This window comes from Falco cherrug, chromosome 7 (assembly GCF_023634085.1).
Source record: "Falco cherrug isolate bFalChe1 chromosome 7, bFalChe1.pri, whole genome shotgun sequence".
Taxonomy (NCBI): domain Eukaryota; kingdom Metazoa; phylum Chordata; class Aves; order Falconiformes; family Falconidae; genus Falco; species Falco cherrug.
In genome coordinates, this window is record NC_073703.1 from 14,847,495 (window position 1) to 14,865,615 (window position 18,121).

Here is an 18,121-nt window from a genome sequence, read left to right on the forward strand (position 1 = left end):
GAAATCTGAATTACTCCTTTGTATACTTTTGTTCTATACAGTTATTTGCACAAAAGATGTGTTATTAGTGATTTTTAGGAATGGTTGCTGTATAATTTTTATTTGGGGTTCTTAATTTCACAATTTACTAAAAAGATGTTGTTTTCAAACGGTATTTCTCTCACTTGGTTTCTGCTCAGATGTAACAGTGTAAATTTTGAGGTTTTAATTATACTATTATATGGAACTCAGAAGATACTGGTTGATTGATTTCAATAGAACTTTTGCTAATCCGCAACCCTCACATTTCTTCCAGCTTCTAAACAAAAACTGAATATGTAAGAAAAGAACAAATTTGCCAGGTGACCAGACAGCCACTTTTTCTTCAGTATGTATCTTAGGAGTACATAAATAGTATAAATATTTTATATGGAGGTACTGAGAAGAAAATGGAAGTTCTGCCTTTATGTTTAAATGTCCTTGCATCTCACACATTTTTAGTGTGTTTCTTGACATCTAAGAATGTGTAATGTTCTGTTTATTGGAAGAAATTACAATGAACATGCTCTATAAGTGCTGTAGTGATAACTTTGTCAGTTTTAGTTATCTAAACTTCAAATATTTGCTAATATATGTTATCTTGGGGGTTTTTAAGGCCTTCTGGTGAGAACAATTCTTACTGTATGTCATCAGAAAATGCAAAAGCCTCCTTCTACCTCGGAAGAATTCTTACGGTCTCAAGATTTGGTGAGTCTAACTGCTTATTATTTTAACTACCCATGTGTATGGTGAAGTGAACATGCAAGAGTCAGGTCCTGAGCAAAGCCATGTGAATGTAAATATTGAGAATTGAGTTTGAGCATAGATTGTATTTCCAAGACCCTCAGGCACTGGAAACTAAGAGGTTTGTAGAAATGGCAAACCTTTAACAGAGCAGCCTCTCAGTTGTTAACTTCCTTTTTTCTTAAAGCTAAACCATGGAGGAAAATTTTTGTCTGCTGTGCGGCAATTTTCTATTGTTGGAAGCATGCTCGAGTGATGACACTGAACCAAGAGTTGTTAAAAATATTTGATCAGTCCACAGCATATCTAATATAACAAAGTCTTGAATCCTGAGGCAAAAAGTTCTGATGAATACAAAAAGGGGAATAGCTAGTTTTGCTTTTTAATGAGCTTCCTTTTTTTCTTGTACTGATAAGACTGCTAGGAAAATCTTTGAATATGCCTTTGTATTTTGTTAAAGAATTTAATATAATGTGGTCACCAGTGATTCGTGAAGATTACATTCTTTCTGGAGGAAACAGAGCATTCCTTTTGAGCTGCCTATGTTATTTGCAAGTATTGATTCACTTAAACCTTTTAAATACAGAGCTATGAGAAAAATTGCTCTTTTGCTTTGAACCAGAACTTTTTCTCTCACAGGAACAAAGAAACAAAAAGTGTTTAAAAGTGTTTTGATGGGCAGCCCATTTAATTATAAAATAAAACGTATATTTGTAAGAGAAGCAATCTGACATAAGAAAAGGAAACATTTTAATTTGGGATAATGTCAAAATAAAATATTAATATATTTTAATTTTCTAACTGGTTTTACTCACATTTTCCATTTTTACCTTGAAATGAACATATGTGTATTAATCATTTGTATTTAATTTTTTTTTTTTAAAGAAATAATTTGTCTTTCTGCCCTGCTATTGAGATAGAACATGCCATGGTTTTTCAGCTGTACTAGAGCATTTGAAACCACTGATTACTCTGTATTAACACTTACTAAGTTATTTCAGGAAAGTAACCAATTTGATGATTAACTTCAAATGACTACTGTTGGTTTCAACAATTTGCTTAAATAATTAAGCGTCTAGTTTAAATTCTTTGCTAGAGCAAGGAACAGAATTTCTTCCTGTGCTTCCAAGGCTGTTCTCAACAGATGGAAGGCGTTACTGTCCTTTCCAAGAACTTAAATTGCACATGATTTTATTTGTCTCTTTAGAAGCATAATAACCCTTTTTTTCTGGAGCTATCTCCTTCTCTAACTAAAAAGTTATAGTCTTTTTAATTACTCTGTGTACGCTACGATGGGCCTCCCTGGACTATTTCTGTTTTTCTGACTTTTTCAGATGATGTAATCATCTCTGAATGCAGTGCATGGATGGGAGAGGAGGAAATCACAGTCTATGTTAGCAGTGTTGCCAAAATTAGATTCTTAGAAGGTATATGTAAAATGCGTTTATACTGGTATTACAATTACAAATGAAGTTCACAGATTAGCTAATTTAATCTTTGCATTTATATAATTTTCAGAAATAACTATTTTTACTGTGTAGTGATTACAGAAGGAATGGTCAAGTTGTATCTCTCTCAATGAGCCTTATTCTTTGGTGGTTAAGTTGCAAAAAGATTATTCCTTCAGTGCTTTATGTAGATATCTGTGTGAACATGTTCCATTGAACATCAGTCCACTCTCTGATTTGGAGAAGAGAAGAAACACATGTATCACTGAACTAGGGAAACATGCTGAAAAAGTATTTTCATTACAACGTGGACCAGCATATCTAGAGGAACATCTTACTGCCCTCCAACAGAGTAACCCACATTGTCCCAGATAAGTATTTACAGCTTTTCCTCAGTTTGCAAGTGTGAAGTGTCACGTTTATAATTAAAAAAATTCTAATAGGCTCAAATCCCAGGGGTTCTGCCTGGGCTTTAGGAATATCTTGTTTCAGGCCCAAACAAAGTGAAGGCAAAAGTCTATGAAAACATGTTGTTCTCCAGAGATCTTGATGTTATGAAGGAACGATGAGACATAGAAAGACCAAAATGGTGATTTTTAAGTCTTCTGATTATTCCAGCAATGCAGTAGGACTAGATAGTGTCTTAAGGCTTGTGCACATACACATTTAGATGTAGAACTAGATATATGAAAAGTTTTTTAATCAATAAAATCATCAATATGGCCTCTATTTCTAGCTAAACCTTGCTGTTCCTTTTTAAGACATTGCTTCTGAGCAAACAGGTGCAAAGGAAGTTCTGACTCTGGCAAGTAAGATGGGGAAAGCAAAGGTATATTACATACTTTTAATTCTTTTTATGGATTAGGCAACAAAGACCAAATTTTCAAGTTATTTCCTTGGAGCCAGAATTATACCTATTGGATTGCACCTACCTCTGTATGTTTATTGGGGGTGGGGGGTGGAATGACACCCCAAACTTGAAAAAGTCCTTTTTTTCCTTTATATCTCCAAAGATATTTTGTAGTCACCTAAAGTCTGAATTTTAGACCGTTGCTCCTTATCTGAATTATATTCACAGTTCATAGTATGAATTGTCTTAGCTGAAAGCATTGTTTATATCATTGTATGAAAAAGCATTGATTATGAATTAAGTATTTAAACATTTTTCAGATTGCCAAATACTTTACTGAGGAGTCAAAGGGTAGAAATGTAGAGATGAAGTAGTTTATGCTACATGTAAAAAAGTACACAGCATTCTGTCTTATGAATATACTTTGAATTGGAAGCCAAAGAAATGCCCCTGATACCAAACCAAGAGAAAGAAAAGTTTTGAGAATCACTCATTCAGGAGTCAGTCAGTTTTTCTAAGACTACACAAATTTATATATATTGGGTAATGAAAAATTCCAAATACAGTGTAAATATGATTGGTTTTATTAATCTTGCATATTATGATCAAATCCTTGAAGCTTAGTGTCTGGGACTTTCCAATGTGCTAGATGAAAGACTTGAAGGAGAACAAATGTGCCTCTGGTAGTTTGGAATGTCTCAGTCCTGGTATTTCTTGGATGTTGGTTAGACTTCAGACATAAGCAGGGATGAGCAGGTTCTGTAATTGAAATATTAATGTGAATACTGACAAAACTGGACCCTAAATTATTAACAACCCATTGAGTTAATATGTGAAGTGATTCAAAATTTTTAAATAAGGTCATGTTGTATTTGTAATTTAGCTTATTAAAGGTCAATTAAAGTTTCTATTGAAGGAAATACTGAGATATGTAAAAATAACAAATCCTTTGTTAGATTTTTCTGAGACATCTTGGAAATTTGGCATGGGTTTAGTCATCTTCTGATAGAAAATAAATTTTTGAAAAAGAAGAAACTCACAAGAAACAAACCTTATATTTTTATATATAAAATAATAAACTTTATTATTGAAGTCATGTAATGTACTTTGACAGACTCTTAAGGGCAATAAAAGAAAGCAACTGCTAAGGAAGTATTTTTATAAAATGGGGGTACCAGCAAGTGAACAACTCTATTGTAGAATATTTTTTAAATTTTACTTTAAAAAAAAATTGGTTGTGTGATTAGATTAGTATTTTCTTGTTGGAGCAGCTGTTTAACACAAGGGGAACATAATAATTAACTTTAGTTGCTAAATGTTTTTCTTTTCTTTTTAGGTCTGTAACTACCCTCATTCAAGGTAAACAGCTTTCAGAATTATGAAGACATTTGGAAGCTCCACAACTTTGAGACTTACAAGAGTACAGCATTTCCAAGTACTTATTTTTTCTTCCAGTATCCTAAACAGAACCTGCTGATAAAGACTATTGAAAATATTTAGACTCATTTGTCTTTGCTTTCCATTTTCATACTCCTTTTAGTATCACCATTAGCATTTATTGAAGGTACAAAATTGAGAAATGCAGTAGTCATTTATTATTAAGAGCCATTATTGTTGAAGGACTCTTCTTGCTGCCCTGCCCTTATGTCCCAGTGTTGATCACTAATTAAAGTTCTGAAATCAATAATCTTAAACTAATATTAAGCATGAAAAAAATTTCAAAAGTAAGGTAAACCCAGAATTAGAATGTAGAATATGCAATTTTATTGCAGTCCCCTTTGGCATGTATGTTACACATCATCTTCAATTACATGGTACTTTTTTTTAAATGGATCATTGAGTATACGGATCTGACAGTGCTGAGGGAGTGATTTAAGATTATGCAGTGAGATGATTGTCTGTAACACCTACATCAGATTTGCTGCAGGAATTGTGGGCTTGATAAAGTAGGAGGTTGCAGCAAGTATGTAATACACTTGAATGCTATTATGGAAATGAATTTCAAATTAATTTCTTCTGGGGGTGATCATTCATTTTTCCCCACAGCTGGTAAGCATGAACCTCAAGGTTGTGAAACTGATCTTGTAGCAGCAGTGTCAGCAGCAGTATGTACATGCACAAGTACATACTCATGCCTCTCACTTGAGGGCATAAAAATTGAAAACATTCTTTATTTCTTTCATTTGAGTAAAAGCAGGGAAATGGAGCCCTTACAGTGTCCAGCTGCTTCTGTGTGCACCATTAATTAATGCTTGTTAACAGCTTTTTTTTGTCAGCCAAGGCAAGATTTATTTGATGATATGCTAATTCCCACAGTGTGCATGCCCCCATCTTCTACGTGAGTGATGTGGGGTAATAATTATAAGCAAAGATAAAGCTTTTGCACCTGCCCCTCGACTGAATTAGTCACAAAAGTTGTAAGTGAAAATTTTCAACACTAACATTTCTGGTTTGATTTCTTATTCACTTCAGTGGAAGTTAGCTATGGCTTTAAATAGCTTTTTTAATTAGATGGTTTGAAATACTTTCATTACTTCACTAGCAGACATTTGTGAATTCAGTATTTTAAACAGGTGAAAAAACCAGGGCTGATTTAGAGCTATGTCTCTCCTGTGTTTGTGATTTGCTGCAGGTGGTGATCCCTGTCTGGTGGCCAGTTAGTTGACTGGTAGGTCAGGGTAGCTTTCTCCTTGGGAAAGTCCATTTGGGGCAGAGTCAGAATTCATGGCACTGTGAAGGGCCAAGATACAGTACATTTGATTTTTTTTTATAACTTCCACTTGAAGTGTATGTGTAAGCTTTCATCAATATTTATCTTTAAAATCTAAATGCTTAATGTAGTCAGATACAGATTATATAAGTATACATAATTAGAGTATAAATTAGACCATAATGAAAAAAGTAGTTTATTTTACAAACAAATTTGAATTCTCACTATAGAAAAGTTTTAAAAAGTTGGTAAGTAACTATCCAAAATTACTTCCTTTATGCTGTAGGATCAGTAGGATTGCATTGGTACAGAAATATATACAAACCAGGGGAACAAATTCCTAATAGTCATGTGATCATAGTTATCACCAACATAAAACAATAATTAATTTGTTGTTGGTGTCAGACACTCTGAAATCCTGACTTTTGATCCATTTTGCATATTAAGTTGTTGTTATTAATAAAATAAAAATTAAAAAAATTAAAAAATTATGCCTTTTTCAAATTAACATATTAAATAGTATTATGCAGACAGAATTTCACAGTCTATGTTAAAATATTTACTAACTGATAAGACTGAAGAATGTTTGTAAATGTTCTGAAACATGCAGTATGTGACATAATAAATTTTGACTGCTTCAGATTTATAAATGAAGGAAACCTTTTCCTTTCATTTCATTCAAATCCTGTCATTTGTCCAAGTCCAAATACTGTCAAGCTGATAAAAACAAGTTGTGTGTAGTGAAGGATAGATTTAAAATTCAGATTGTTGAGCAGCCTTGATAAACTCTGTGTCTAAACAGTGACCTGTTGATAGTACTTGCTGCAAAACACACCTGTGCACAAATGCAACATTTTTGAGAAAAAGTGTTTAAATAGCAACAGAAGCATGCTTGTTGAAGTTGACAGTGAAACATTGTTATACAGAAGTAATCACTATTCCTACAAAACATAAAATGTCACAACTTTTTCTGCATAAAACCTAATGGCTTGGCACTCAAAGACTGCCTGTAGACCTTACTGCTTGCACTAGATTAAAAGTCTTAGGTGATCTTACAATGTACAGCTATTCCCATTAGAGGTGTTTGTAATACGTCGCCAGAACCTGATGTAGCTTTCTGAAATGCCACGTCTCTGTTTAAAACAAACAGGCTTGGAGGACTGCTTTTAAGATTTTGTTTATTTGTGCTTAAATATGTGCAACTGTACCCAGATAAGCAAGACGCAAGGAATATGGAAATCCTATTGGTACTTCTGCAGGCAGTTCTGGCACAGTTCAGAATCCATGCTTGCCTCCTAATTTAAAAGGAAATAAGTTAACCCAGAGTCTTCATCTGCTTTGTTGTAGTGGTTACAGTATTTCTGCTCGTACATATTTTTAGTTATGTAATAAATTTAATGCAACAAGTGACTTGCTGTCTTACTGATTTTGTATACCTTAATTTTTGTGTTTTAAACTTTAGATATTTAGACGTTTTGCCTTAGGTTTACTGAAAATTTAGAAAAACAGTAAAAAGATGAGAGTTGCAAGTATCCAGCTAATACAGATCAGGCCCTGTATTTTGACAACATAATATTTATGTACCCAAAGAAGCTGCTTTTTTCTCAGTAAAACTAAGCATTTCCCCTGCAAGTTTTTTTCCCTTCAGTATTTCCACAAACTGAAGGGATTTCCTATTTGCCTGTGGATTGTGTTCCAAATTAAAATCCTTGTCCTATTTGCCGTTGTCTAGTTTTAAATCCCTGCATTCAGTCTAATTAATATTTTATTGTTGTTTTGACAGAAAAACGTTCTCAAAGTTTGGAGAAGTTTGTTTCTCTCTAAATCATCTATTGCAGTGTTTCAGGATTCTTTTTTATGGTGGTTTCTCCCAACATCTAATGTATAATTTTAAACAAATAAGCTGCACATTCTGCAAGTACAAAAATGCAAGTGTTTTACTGATTAAGCTCAAATTCTTCAAGTGTGGGCCCAAGACTAACTTTTCACGTAACTTAAAGAGCAGTAGTTGAACATATGAAGAACTAATTTAGTTAGCAGGTTTATACCTTTGGATTAAGTTGACTGTTTATTTTACTTTGCTTACTTTGTGTAATGGTGCTAGGATTTATAAAAGGTATGACTCTGGAATATTTAGGTTAAGAACATAAATCAAAAGTGTATGGATTTTGTTACCGCAGGTGATCACTATGTTCTTTATTAAGAAGAGAAGGAAAATATTCATGTGGCAGGAGACTGATTATGTACACTGGCTTTGATTCAGTACAGCACTTAGATTTCATCTTAATTGTTGGCTGATAGACTTAACATATGCTTTAAATAATGTGTGTTCTTAAGTGCTCTTCTGAATCAGGAACTACTGCAATATACTAAAAAAAATAATCTGTTAATACATTTAGAAGAACAACATATTGGAGTAAGAGTTGGAACTAATTTAAGAATACGTGTTTCAGTGGTATTCCTTTGTCTTGTCAATGCCTCACATCATAGGACAGATAAACATGAGCATTAGTGATGTCATGCATCAGCATATTAGCACACAACTATATCTGAATTTATGCTGATAACTTTTTCCTGACTTTTTTTCCCCTTTGAATCCTAACCAAGAAGGTCAAGACCGCTTGTTTGACAGAATTGCAGATTTCGTGGGACTTTTTCTTCTTGTTTCCAGGGATGCTACAAATGCTTCTTTTCCAGGTAACAGTACAATTAGTATTTTCAGTGATATATGGGTAGATACTGTATTTCAGCTCATAAAAGTACTAACATGTCATAGAAACCAATTTACACGTATCCAGATTGGCAGCATTTGGCTCCAAAAGAGAGCTGGAAGTACATGCATCTAAGTGCCACAGACAGAACAATCAGAAATGGTGAGGAAAAGCTAGAAATTGTCATGGGCGGTCAGAAGTCAATTTTCTTGGGTCATATAATGTGTGAGTATTGAAATTTAATGATAATATTAACAGATGTGAGGTTTATTAATGTCTTGGTTTTCATTAAATACAATGATTATTAACCAATAACACTGTTCTGCATCCTAATTCTAATGCTAAGTGACTTGTTCAAAGTATGTAATTTGTTGAAATCAGTATCCTTCAGTTCAGGCTTATCTGGGAACTTTGACTTAAACATTGATCAAGCAAATTTTTAGAAGTGAATTCCCTATTGTTGATACAGTTGCCGGAGTTTCACACAAATAATAAAAGGTTGTACTATATTATTTTTTTTTAGCAGAATGGCTTTGTAATTGCTACAGTTAACTTGAATATTTTTACATTAACTAAAAAAATTGTAATATGAAATCTCTCTTTGTAGCCTTTTTAGATACAGTGTTATTCTTATTTTGGCACTTAGATCCTGATTGTTTGTCACAAGTAATTTATGTTGCTTTCTATGAAGCATTTTCTGAATGTATTAAACGTTGTGATGATGATGATTTTAAGAATGGATTGGTAGTGGAATTTTTCAGTGGTTATCAGGTACTGGTAGTTTTTTTCCTTCTTCCTGAGGCATATTTTGTCCAGACTACCAGGTCTGCATTTCAGTGAGAATCCATTGCTTTTTATCCTAGGAATTATATACATACATAGAAAATAGGAATACTATTGTCAAAGCTGGCTTTCTCTGCTCAGTAATAATAATAATGATACCTTAATTCTGATTGTTGGCATATAAATATGGATAAATTGTTTAAAACACTAGCCTGGAAAGGAGACAAAGAATCTGAGCTGACTGTCCATGGAATTGTATCTCTTTAAGGAAAAATAAAACTGAATCAGACATCTCAGAGTGGTTTTGGCAAAAGCTGAAGTATGTAACCTGCTTTAATTGTTAAACTATGCATTATAAATCTGTCCTGACAAACCTGTTTTGTATCCCATAGCTGATACAGTGGAAGCATACTGCTTTCTAATTATTTATATGTGTAGCAAGATTAGCTGGACTGGACCTCCCAATATTCAATAATGATAAAGTCTTACTGCAAATATGAGACATTTCTGACAACCTGCTTGTGTTTCTATCTTTCTGTCATGATACATGCTAGGTCCAGGTTTGGAACTCTTCCTGTGCAAGATGACTGAGGATGAAGCTAGATTGACATTTTTCAGTTGAATTTTTAAAAATATTTTTCCCCATTAAATTAGAGTTCTAATGTCACTTGGTGTTTAAAAGCTTATAGACCTCAGAGTTTGAGTGGATGGGAACTGGTAATGTCTTTAAAGCTGGTATCAGGATGATGCTGAAAAGAAAGTATTGTATTTTTAAAGTTCTGTATAGGTTCTAATCCAGTCCAGTCATTGCCTTATTGCAGTGACGCTGTTCTATAGTAGCTTTTTTAGCTGTAAAAGTACTTAACTGTTGCAGAATTAGCCAGAAAGGATATAGTCATACCCAGAGACATAACTTATAATTGAACTAATGAATGCAGATTTCATTTCACTTTCTTTGTGCTACTGTGGAGGAGAAGTATTCTGGAAGAATCTATGGTAAGCACAGAAATGCAATCAGGAAGGAAGCCTTAAAATTCAAGCCCTAGGCAAAACTACTAATTCCTGGAAAAGCTGCTGAACATAGTGAGGACTTTTTTTTGTTTAAAACAGACTAGGAGGTGTTCCCCAGTACCTATTTGTAGGTGGCCTTGAAGGTATCTCTCTATAAAAAATGGTCATTTTGTACAAATATTCTTACAGGATTCAGACTACCTGTCCTAGAATTTTCTACTGGAAGAACTATTATATTACCATTAAATATCTGCATGTTTTAACAGTAAAAGTTTATGATTTTTAGATTGTATATGTCATTTAATATCCATTCCAATACTTAGATTTAGAGTGGATTTCTATCCTCAGTGCTCATTTAAGATTTCATGACAATGTGGATTTCATTATCTTGTATGTTGAAGCCAATTGACAAATGCAATAGAAATATTTTTTTGAAGGAGATGTAAAATACGGAAATATTTTCTCAAAACCTTTCTCTATGTTGGTCACTGTTAGGCAGCATTTTCTTTCTAGTTACAGACAGAGAAAATTGTACGTAGAAAAAGATCACTCTGAAAAATTTAATTTAGAGAAGGTTTACATATTTCAAAGTTACATATGCACCAAACTCCAAACGGGCCTTTAACTTGGAAAAGCTCAGTAAACCCACAGTATACTCTGTACTGTGTAACCACTATAAATAGATCATGGATAGAATTAACTGAAATTTAGTCAAACCAGAAAAAAAAAATCCCAGGAAACTAGGAGACCACTGCTACGGCATAAATTCTGTATCGGCATGAAACTTACGGTGTGGGAGCTGTGCAAAATTCTACTGGAATGAATATTGAAAACCACTGAATAAAGTAAATTATGTATTGCTGCCAGAATAATTCACAACCTCAACAAAACATATGCAAATGTATTAAATTACCAGAATTGGAACAACCACAAAGTAAGGATATTCACCCATGTGCAAAACCAAGCAGAAGCAGAAGGGAGATAGCAAAAACTGTCTTGGTTGTCTTTAAGTATATGAATGTAATTATTTCAGCTAGCAGGCCTGGATCCCAAGCCTAAAGTTGACCAAGGCATAAAAATTTGCACATTGGAGACCGGAAATAAACTAATTTTAATCTTATCTGAGAATATTCATAGGATGATCTTCAAAATTAACATAAACATTTTTGTAAATTTTTTTTATTATTATTTTCAGGTCTAAACTCAAGGAAAAGTGCATGGAAGGAATGGACTTTTGAAAATTTTAAGGCTGTCGCAGTATAGTAAAGATGCTACTGCTGACAAACAAACTAGTGCATCTGCCAGTTCTACAGCAGCAAGTAAGTCTTGTAAATATTTTTAAACACATAATGCACATTACTTTATGCATTTTGGAATGAAACTTATAGTACATTGCAAAATCTAATTGTCAATAAATTATTATTAATATTTTCCGTTTGTTTTGCACAAAATCAAAAAGTCAAAATGTTATAGCCATTCAAAATGAATTGTGGATTTTTATCAATGCTAAATGTATATCCTCTCAATATACTGATACTTCCATTTGATTAAATCATATTACAAGGTATTTAAAGAGGCTGCTGATACTCCATCTAGTAGAATCTGGTGGGATTGATTTGTCAATTCTTCTCATTCTAACTACAGCTGTAGGTACCAATCTTCTCTTACTGCTTTTTATCTTCCTTCTGCCCCAGCCATAACCAACAACTTTTCCCATGTTTGCCTTTTTTCCCCCATCCTTTTTACCATGGGCTCATATGCTTTTTCTGAATTGAGATCATTCCCCAGTCACCAAGGTAGGAAAACCTTATTTTTGTTGCAAAATAATTGAGAGGAAGATATCTGGGAGAAAACTCAGAAATGTGCATCATGGGTGGCATATAAGGCAGTGAAGTCTGTGATTCTTTGATTTTCCATTTTCTAGTGTATGTAAAATAGGGATATTTGTTGCCAGTCTTAAAGTAGGCTGAAGAATGATTTTAGAAGTTTGTTAGTAATGGAATCTACCTGAATGGGAAAAGATATCTCTGCAAATTTTCAAGGGTGCTCACCCCTCTCTGTTAATAACAGTCTTCACGCTCCCCAGCCCCTACTATTTTCAGTGATATCACTGACATGTTTTCTCTACAGTTACGTTAAATGCTTAGGAAAAGGTTGTCCCTTGTATCTGTTAACGTTAAGGAGGAAGGTTTGGAACATGCTGTACTCAGGAAATCCTGAATTAGTGAAGTATTGCAGACATGTCAGAGGAAGGGAAGTGTTCTGGCATGTGCCATGATTCCCACAAAGCTTTCTCTTGTAATGTAGATGTGAGAGAACTGCATGGGTTTTTCCCAGTGGAACAGGCTATCTAAGCAAAGAGGCGAGTTGCTGTTGAGGCCTAGCTGAAAGATTTGGTCTCTGCAAATGAATACAGCTTTGCATAATATTTGTATGGGTTGGCTATGCACATCTGTGGCTTATATAAAGTGAACTGTCTTACTGTCCTTAGGTATTGCCTGTTAGCTTTCCTGAATAATTATCCTGTCTTACTTCAGTATTTCAAGTAGAATTACAAAAATGAAATGTGGTTTCTTTAAAGTTGAAAGTCAGTGTTACTCTCATCAAGTTACAGTCTTGAAAGGAAATTCTTGTTTACAGAGTCCATTTTTTGCGTGTTGCTCAGTTTGCAGTACAGTTTTTAGAAACGGAAATGTATGTTTTTGAACGGAGGAACATTTGGGTTTAAAAAATAATATGCTTTTACAAAACCTAAAACCAGTGGAAACTTTGCATAATTTTTATAAATTCCAATGGTTTTGTTCTGGTATAATCATATTTCCTTTTGGATCTTGGTCATTGTAGTACATTACTAGTATATGAAAACAAGAGCATGAAACCGAGTAGAAAGTGATTATTTGTGAAGCAGGTTCAGTAAATCATGTCAGCTGTTGATTATAACAACACTTCTGACCTAAGGGAGTCTGTTTTAATGAGTGGTTTCTGCAGTCACTGAAGCTATTGTTATCTTGATGTTTCTTTCCAAGAGATAATGAATTGTTTTTTCCTATGACAATAGAATAAAAAGGAGAAGCCTTGCTATTTTAGTTCTTCCTGTTAGTACCTTATTCTATGATCTACCTCATTGCTTTAGGCTTGCAGGATGCTCACACTTCTGTTCAGTAATCACTTGTTCTCTTTCATGACCACTGAGAAGTTAGTTGTTTGTCCAGATATACCTTGGTGCGTAGTTTTCAGTGAAATCAATAGGAATAGGATGTATAGGCAAGTTAGCTGTCATATTGACATGTCCTGTCTTACACAAGAATTGAGTGTACATGGTTTCCAAATGTTCTCTTTCCTCTAAACATCTCTTCCAGTGCTCCTGTATTGTGCAATAGTATCATAGTAACTCATATAGACATAAACAGACTAAACTTGTTAGGTAGCTTGAACAGAGATAACAATCTAACTAGGACAATGTGGTGTCCTGGGTAGCAATGGAAGTCACCATGAGTGTGGGTAGAAATGCTATGTCTCCTCTGCTGACCTGTGCCCTGTTGTGATTAGTCTGGTAATTTAGAGCTAGTGTGAGTATATGTTTAATATTTTACAGCATGTATCAGACTCAAACTTCTTTCTCTTACTTATCGAATAGGACATTGAAAGTGGCTTGCTTGAAGTTATGTAAGAAATCTGTAGCAGAACCAGGTTTCAAAGGCCAGTAGGTGAACCATAAAAACTCAACTGGCAGTAGCTGATGTCTTGATTCTTGTCCATCAAAACTGGTGCTGTCCAAGGTAACAGTAAATTGTGTTTATGCTTAGACAGCCAGTTGTAATTGTAAAGGGGATCAGTCCTGAATTCTGATTAAAATTATACTACCTAACATCATTATTATAAGAACATCTATAGTGGTAATAAAGATATTGCTAAAGTAGTTGGAAGAATAGGGGGGTGATTCTTCCCCTCTACTCAGCACTGGTGATGCCACAGCTGGAGTACTGGGTTCAGTTCTGGGCTCCATAGTTCAAGAGAGATATGGACATACCGGAGACAGTATATTGAAGGGCCACGATGATAATTAAGGGATTGGTCCATCTTTCCCATGAGGAAAGCCTGAGGGAGCTGGGGCTGTTTAGCCAGGAGAAGAGAAGAGTCAGAGAGGAATTGACTGATGTATATAAATACCTGAAGGGAGGGTGCAAAGAAGACTGAGCCAGGCTCTTTCCAGTGGTGCCCAGTGACTGGACAAGAGGCAATGGGCACCAGCTGAAAGACAGGTTCCATCTGAACATCAGGAAACACTTTTTTACTGTGAGGGTTACTGAGCACTGGCACAGGTTGTGCAGAGAGGTTGTGGAGTCTCTCTCCTCAGAGATATTAAGTTTGGACATGGTCTTGGGCAACTGGCTCCAGACAGCCCTGCTTGAGCGGGAGGCTTGGACCAGATGACCTCCATAGATCCCTTCCAACCTCAACCGTTCTGTGATGCTGTGAATAAAGTGAGATACAGTTTCTTTTAAATTAAGGTGGGACAATGTAACATCTTTGGCTGGGGTTCTTCCCTTCAGGGAGGGGGATATAGGCTAGAAGTAGTGCCTTTGCTGCTGTATAAACCCAGAAATATATAAATAAGACATTACATAAGGATTTGCATGAGTTGTTCAGTTAACGTCACACCATAGGTATGTCAATCTGTTGTTGGCACATGGTCAGAAAACAGGTGCAAACCAATGAAGACTGGTCTGTAGAATGAGCCGTTTTCAGTGTCTGCCTTGCAAAGCTAGAAAAAGACTGGTTTGTATTTTAGTCTTAATAAATTCTGAACATCCAGATGACACAAATGTTTCCTAATTTCACAGACTGTATTAGCTCCAGAAAGAGCTTAGTCTGCAGAGGACTGAGCTTAAAACTGACCAGCGTAACTCCTCAAACATGGGGAAGCTGTTGATATATGTAAAGTGAACTTGTTAATGAGTTTCTCAAAGCCGTCTGGGTACTAAGTAAGGCAGATACCTACTTTCCTCATGTAGGAAGCACACTAGACATCTGCTTCCTATTAAAATCTCTTGAACTTTGGCAGCCTACTTAACCTGACACCTTCAAGTTCTCACTAGGTACCAATATCCACCTTTTAGGTACCTGGTATCCTTTAAGATCTGTACTTCATTGAAGAATTGTCAGTGTTCAGGTCATCAACTGTCTTTGCTAAAACACTATTTTATGTATGATCTTAAAAGTAAGGTTTCCTGTTTGGTATTGGACTTCAGTCTGAAAACACTGTAACATTTGTGTGGCAAGTTTATCCATCTTCATTCTAATTCCTCTGCCCTTCTGGTTAGCACTGAAGAAATAGAATTTATTCTCATGAGGAAGTAATTTCCTCTGATTTGAGTTCTTTTTTTCCCCCTCTGTGTTAAGAGTCAACCTTTTCAAGTGTCAGGCCTCTAAATAAAAGAGCTTTCTTAATGAAACAACCAATCCTAGTAAGCTAGGACCAGCTTTCCAAACAGAATTGAAGAAAATTTTTTTTTACGTCTGGAATGCAAGCAGTTATGGAATTACAGTGTCTGGAATGCTCAAGATTTACAAGCTAGCTTTCCTCAGCCAGGTATTGTGACAGTATCTGCAGAGCTCAAGTTTTAGCACTTGGTAATTTTAATAGTATATGAATTTTTTTTTGCAAATTTTTATAAAATTTTGCAATTGTATTTGTGTAAGACTGACTTTAAATGTATGGTGTTAGAAAACTTTTTTAGAAATTTTGCTGTATTAATATCATTAAAGTTAATATAAATGTCACGTTGAAAACCTTGAATATGTTCCCATCAGTTTCTGCTTTAAGGACAGTCCTAGTCTTCAAAATTATTCTACTAACAGCACAGAGTAGTTAGCTTTTTTTCCTGCCAATAAATTTAACTTCTCCCATTTTAAGCAAACATGTGATTTAAGTAACTGTTACCTTTAAAAATCATCCAGTGATGTAAACAGTTGAAGTTACTTTTTGTTGTTATTAAATGTTAGTCTAAAAAAAGTGTATTAGTTCTATGTATGGATCTCAACACTGATGACAGCTGGTTCCCTAATGTGGGGAAAATCATCTAACCTGTCACTTGCATTTTATATATGGGTTAAATATGATGAAATTATTATGGTTTTTTAAAAGTTAGTATTGAGTTAGATTGCACAGGCTTATGAAATATTTAGACTACTCGGATACTGATCGTTGAGTACAGTGAAATACTGTTGTTCTCTTATTACTTTATTGATTTAACATTAACTTACATTTTGCTTCAGCTCATTCAAAAAGAATTTACATCTTTTCCTCAAAAAGTAATTTAAAACACAGACAAGTGTATTTTAATAATTACTTGATTAATCATTTAGTAATCTGATTATTACAGATGCTATACACAGTAGTGTTTCAAAGTACTTGAAACAGAACTAAAAGTGAGACCATACTGTACCATATAATGTCTTTTAAAGGTCATGGAAATTGTCCAGTTGTCAGTTTTTATTGTGTTATGGCATGTATTTACACCATTTTGCATACCTTTAGTGACATACAAGTTATAGATAAACTGTGAGGCAAATGTGTAATTATCCCCCTAACCTGGAGAATGTGTTTTGTGTAATTGTTTCAAGAGGTTGAACTGCACTCTAAATGGCTGTTTGGAGAAAAATAACTTTTGTATGGAATTGTAGACTCATTTGGGTTGGAAGAGTGCTGCAGGTCTCTTGTCCAATCCTCTGCTCAAAGTAGGGCCTACACAGATTTTAGACTAATTTGCATAGGGCTTTGTCCAGTCAGGTCTTGAAAACGGCTGAGAACGGAGATTCTGCCGTCTTTTATAAGATTCCCCAGATGAGATAACTCATTTCTGTGTCACAGAGTATTTATCAGCACTAATACAAAGGAAAAGTAAGTAAGTAAGTAGAACCTTGTTAATTAAATTTAAAGAGCCTGCGTAATGGAGCAGTTTCTGGGAAATGTGCATGGTTATTGAAGGTGGCTAAACAGAATGGCTATTTAAACCCAGGAACTTATATTTCAGTTCTAAACCACAGTCTATTTACACTTTGTAGTATCTGTGGTAAACAAAGAAAAAAGCTAGATGGAAGCCAATGCATCTGAAGGAAAACCAAAGAAATTACAATTGAGAGTGGCTTTTATAGCCCACTTTGGGTTTTCTTCAGCCTTCAGCATTATAAAGGTTAGTAATGAGCCATATCCAGAGAGGTATATCTCTTTCTTTTCATATGAACATATTTTCCTCCCACATGATATATTGCATGATTGTTATTAAGATCAGATTGTGGTGTAATTGATGTCAAAGGCTTTTGTGAGGATTTCTGACATCTATTTGAGTAATACCTGTTGAAATCTAATAGATTCTTTTTTTATATCCTTATCGGTTAATAGTTTGCTACTGTAGTTCATCACTGTAAATTTTTTTATTATTATTCTCCATTTTAGCACTAAACTGATTTTTTTAGAGACACCTGAAAAGAAATACATTTTATTTCAGAAGAGATTTTCTAAGTTGAAAATTGCTCAGCTGGGTTGATCTGATCTTGCTTTTCTGTTCACCTTTCCCATTATGTACTGGAATAGACCTTTAAGTCTGACTATTAAAATTCCAGAAGAAATGACAGAGAAAGCATAAAAGAAAGGCAAAATACTGATTTATCTCAAATACAGCTCCTCCACTAAGTCAACATAAGGAAGGTATTGCAACATGTGGCTGTGCCACTGAAGGATTCTATCATTTGCACTCAGGTGTCTTTTTGTGAACCATTCACTCATCACAGGATGCATTTCAGATATGACAGCTGTAAAACATAAAGTAGCTGTGGCTTACCT

General features: G+C 34.6%; 1 protein-coding gene across 2 annotated transcripts in view; it reads left to right on the forward strand.

The window, feature by feature from the left end:
- The first annotated feature begins 81 nt into the window (after positions 1–81).
- Positions 82–18,121, forward strand: part of LOC114015106 (uncharacterized) — a 97,120-nt gene continuing 79,080 nt past the window's right edge. The window contains exons 1-6 of one of the 2 annotated variants that reach the window (XR_003558875.2): positions 84–367; positions 635–726; positions 2,097–2,189; positions 4,397–4,495; positions 8,378–8,467; positions 11,471–11,594. Coding sequence is in view for 1 of the 2 variants with exons in the window: in XM_055716230.1 (XP_055572205.1) it covers positions 676–726; positions 2,313–2,585 (324 nt within the window). In the remaining variant the exon portion in view is untranslated. Of the gene's footprint in view, positions 368–634; positions 727–2,096; positions 2,190–2,312; positions 4,496–8,377; positions 8,468–11,470; positions 11,595–18,121 lie in introns of both variants that reach the window. The other variant, XM_055716230.1, reaches the window with a different exon arrangement.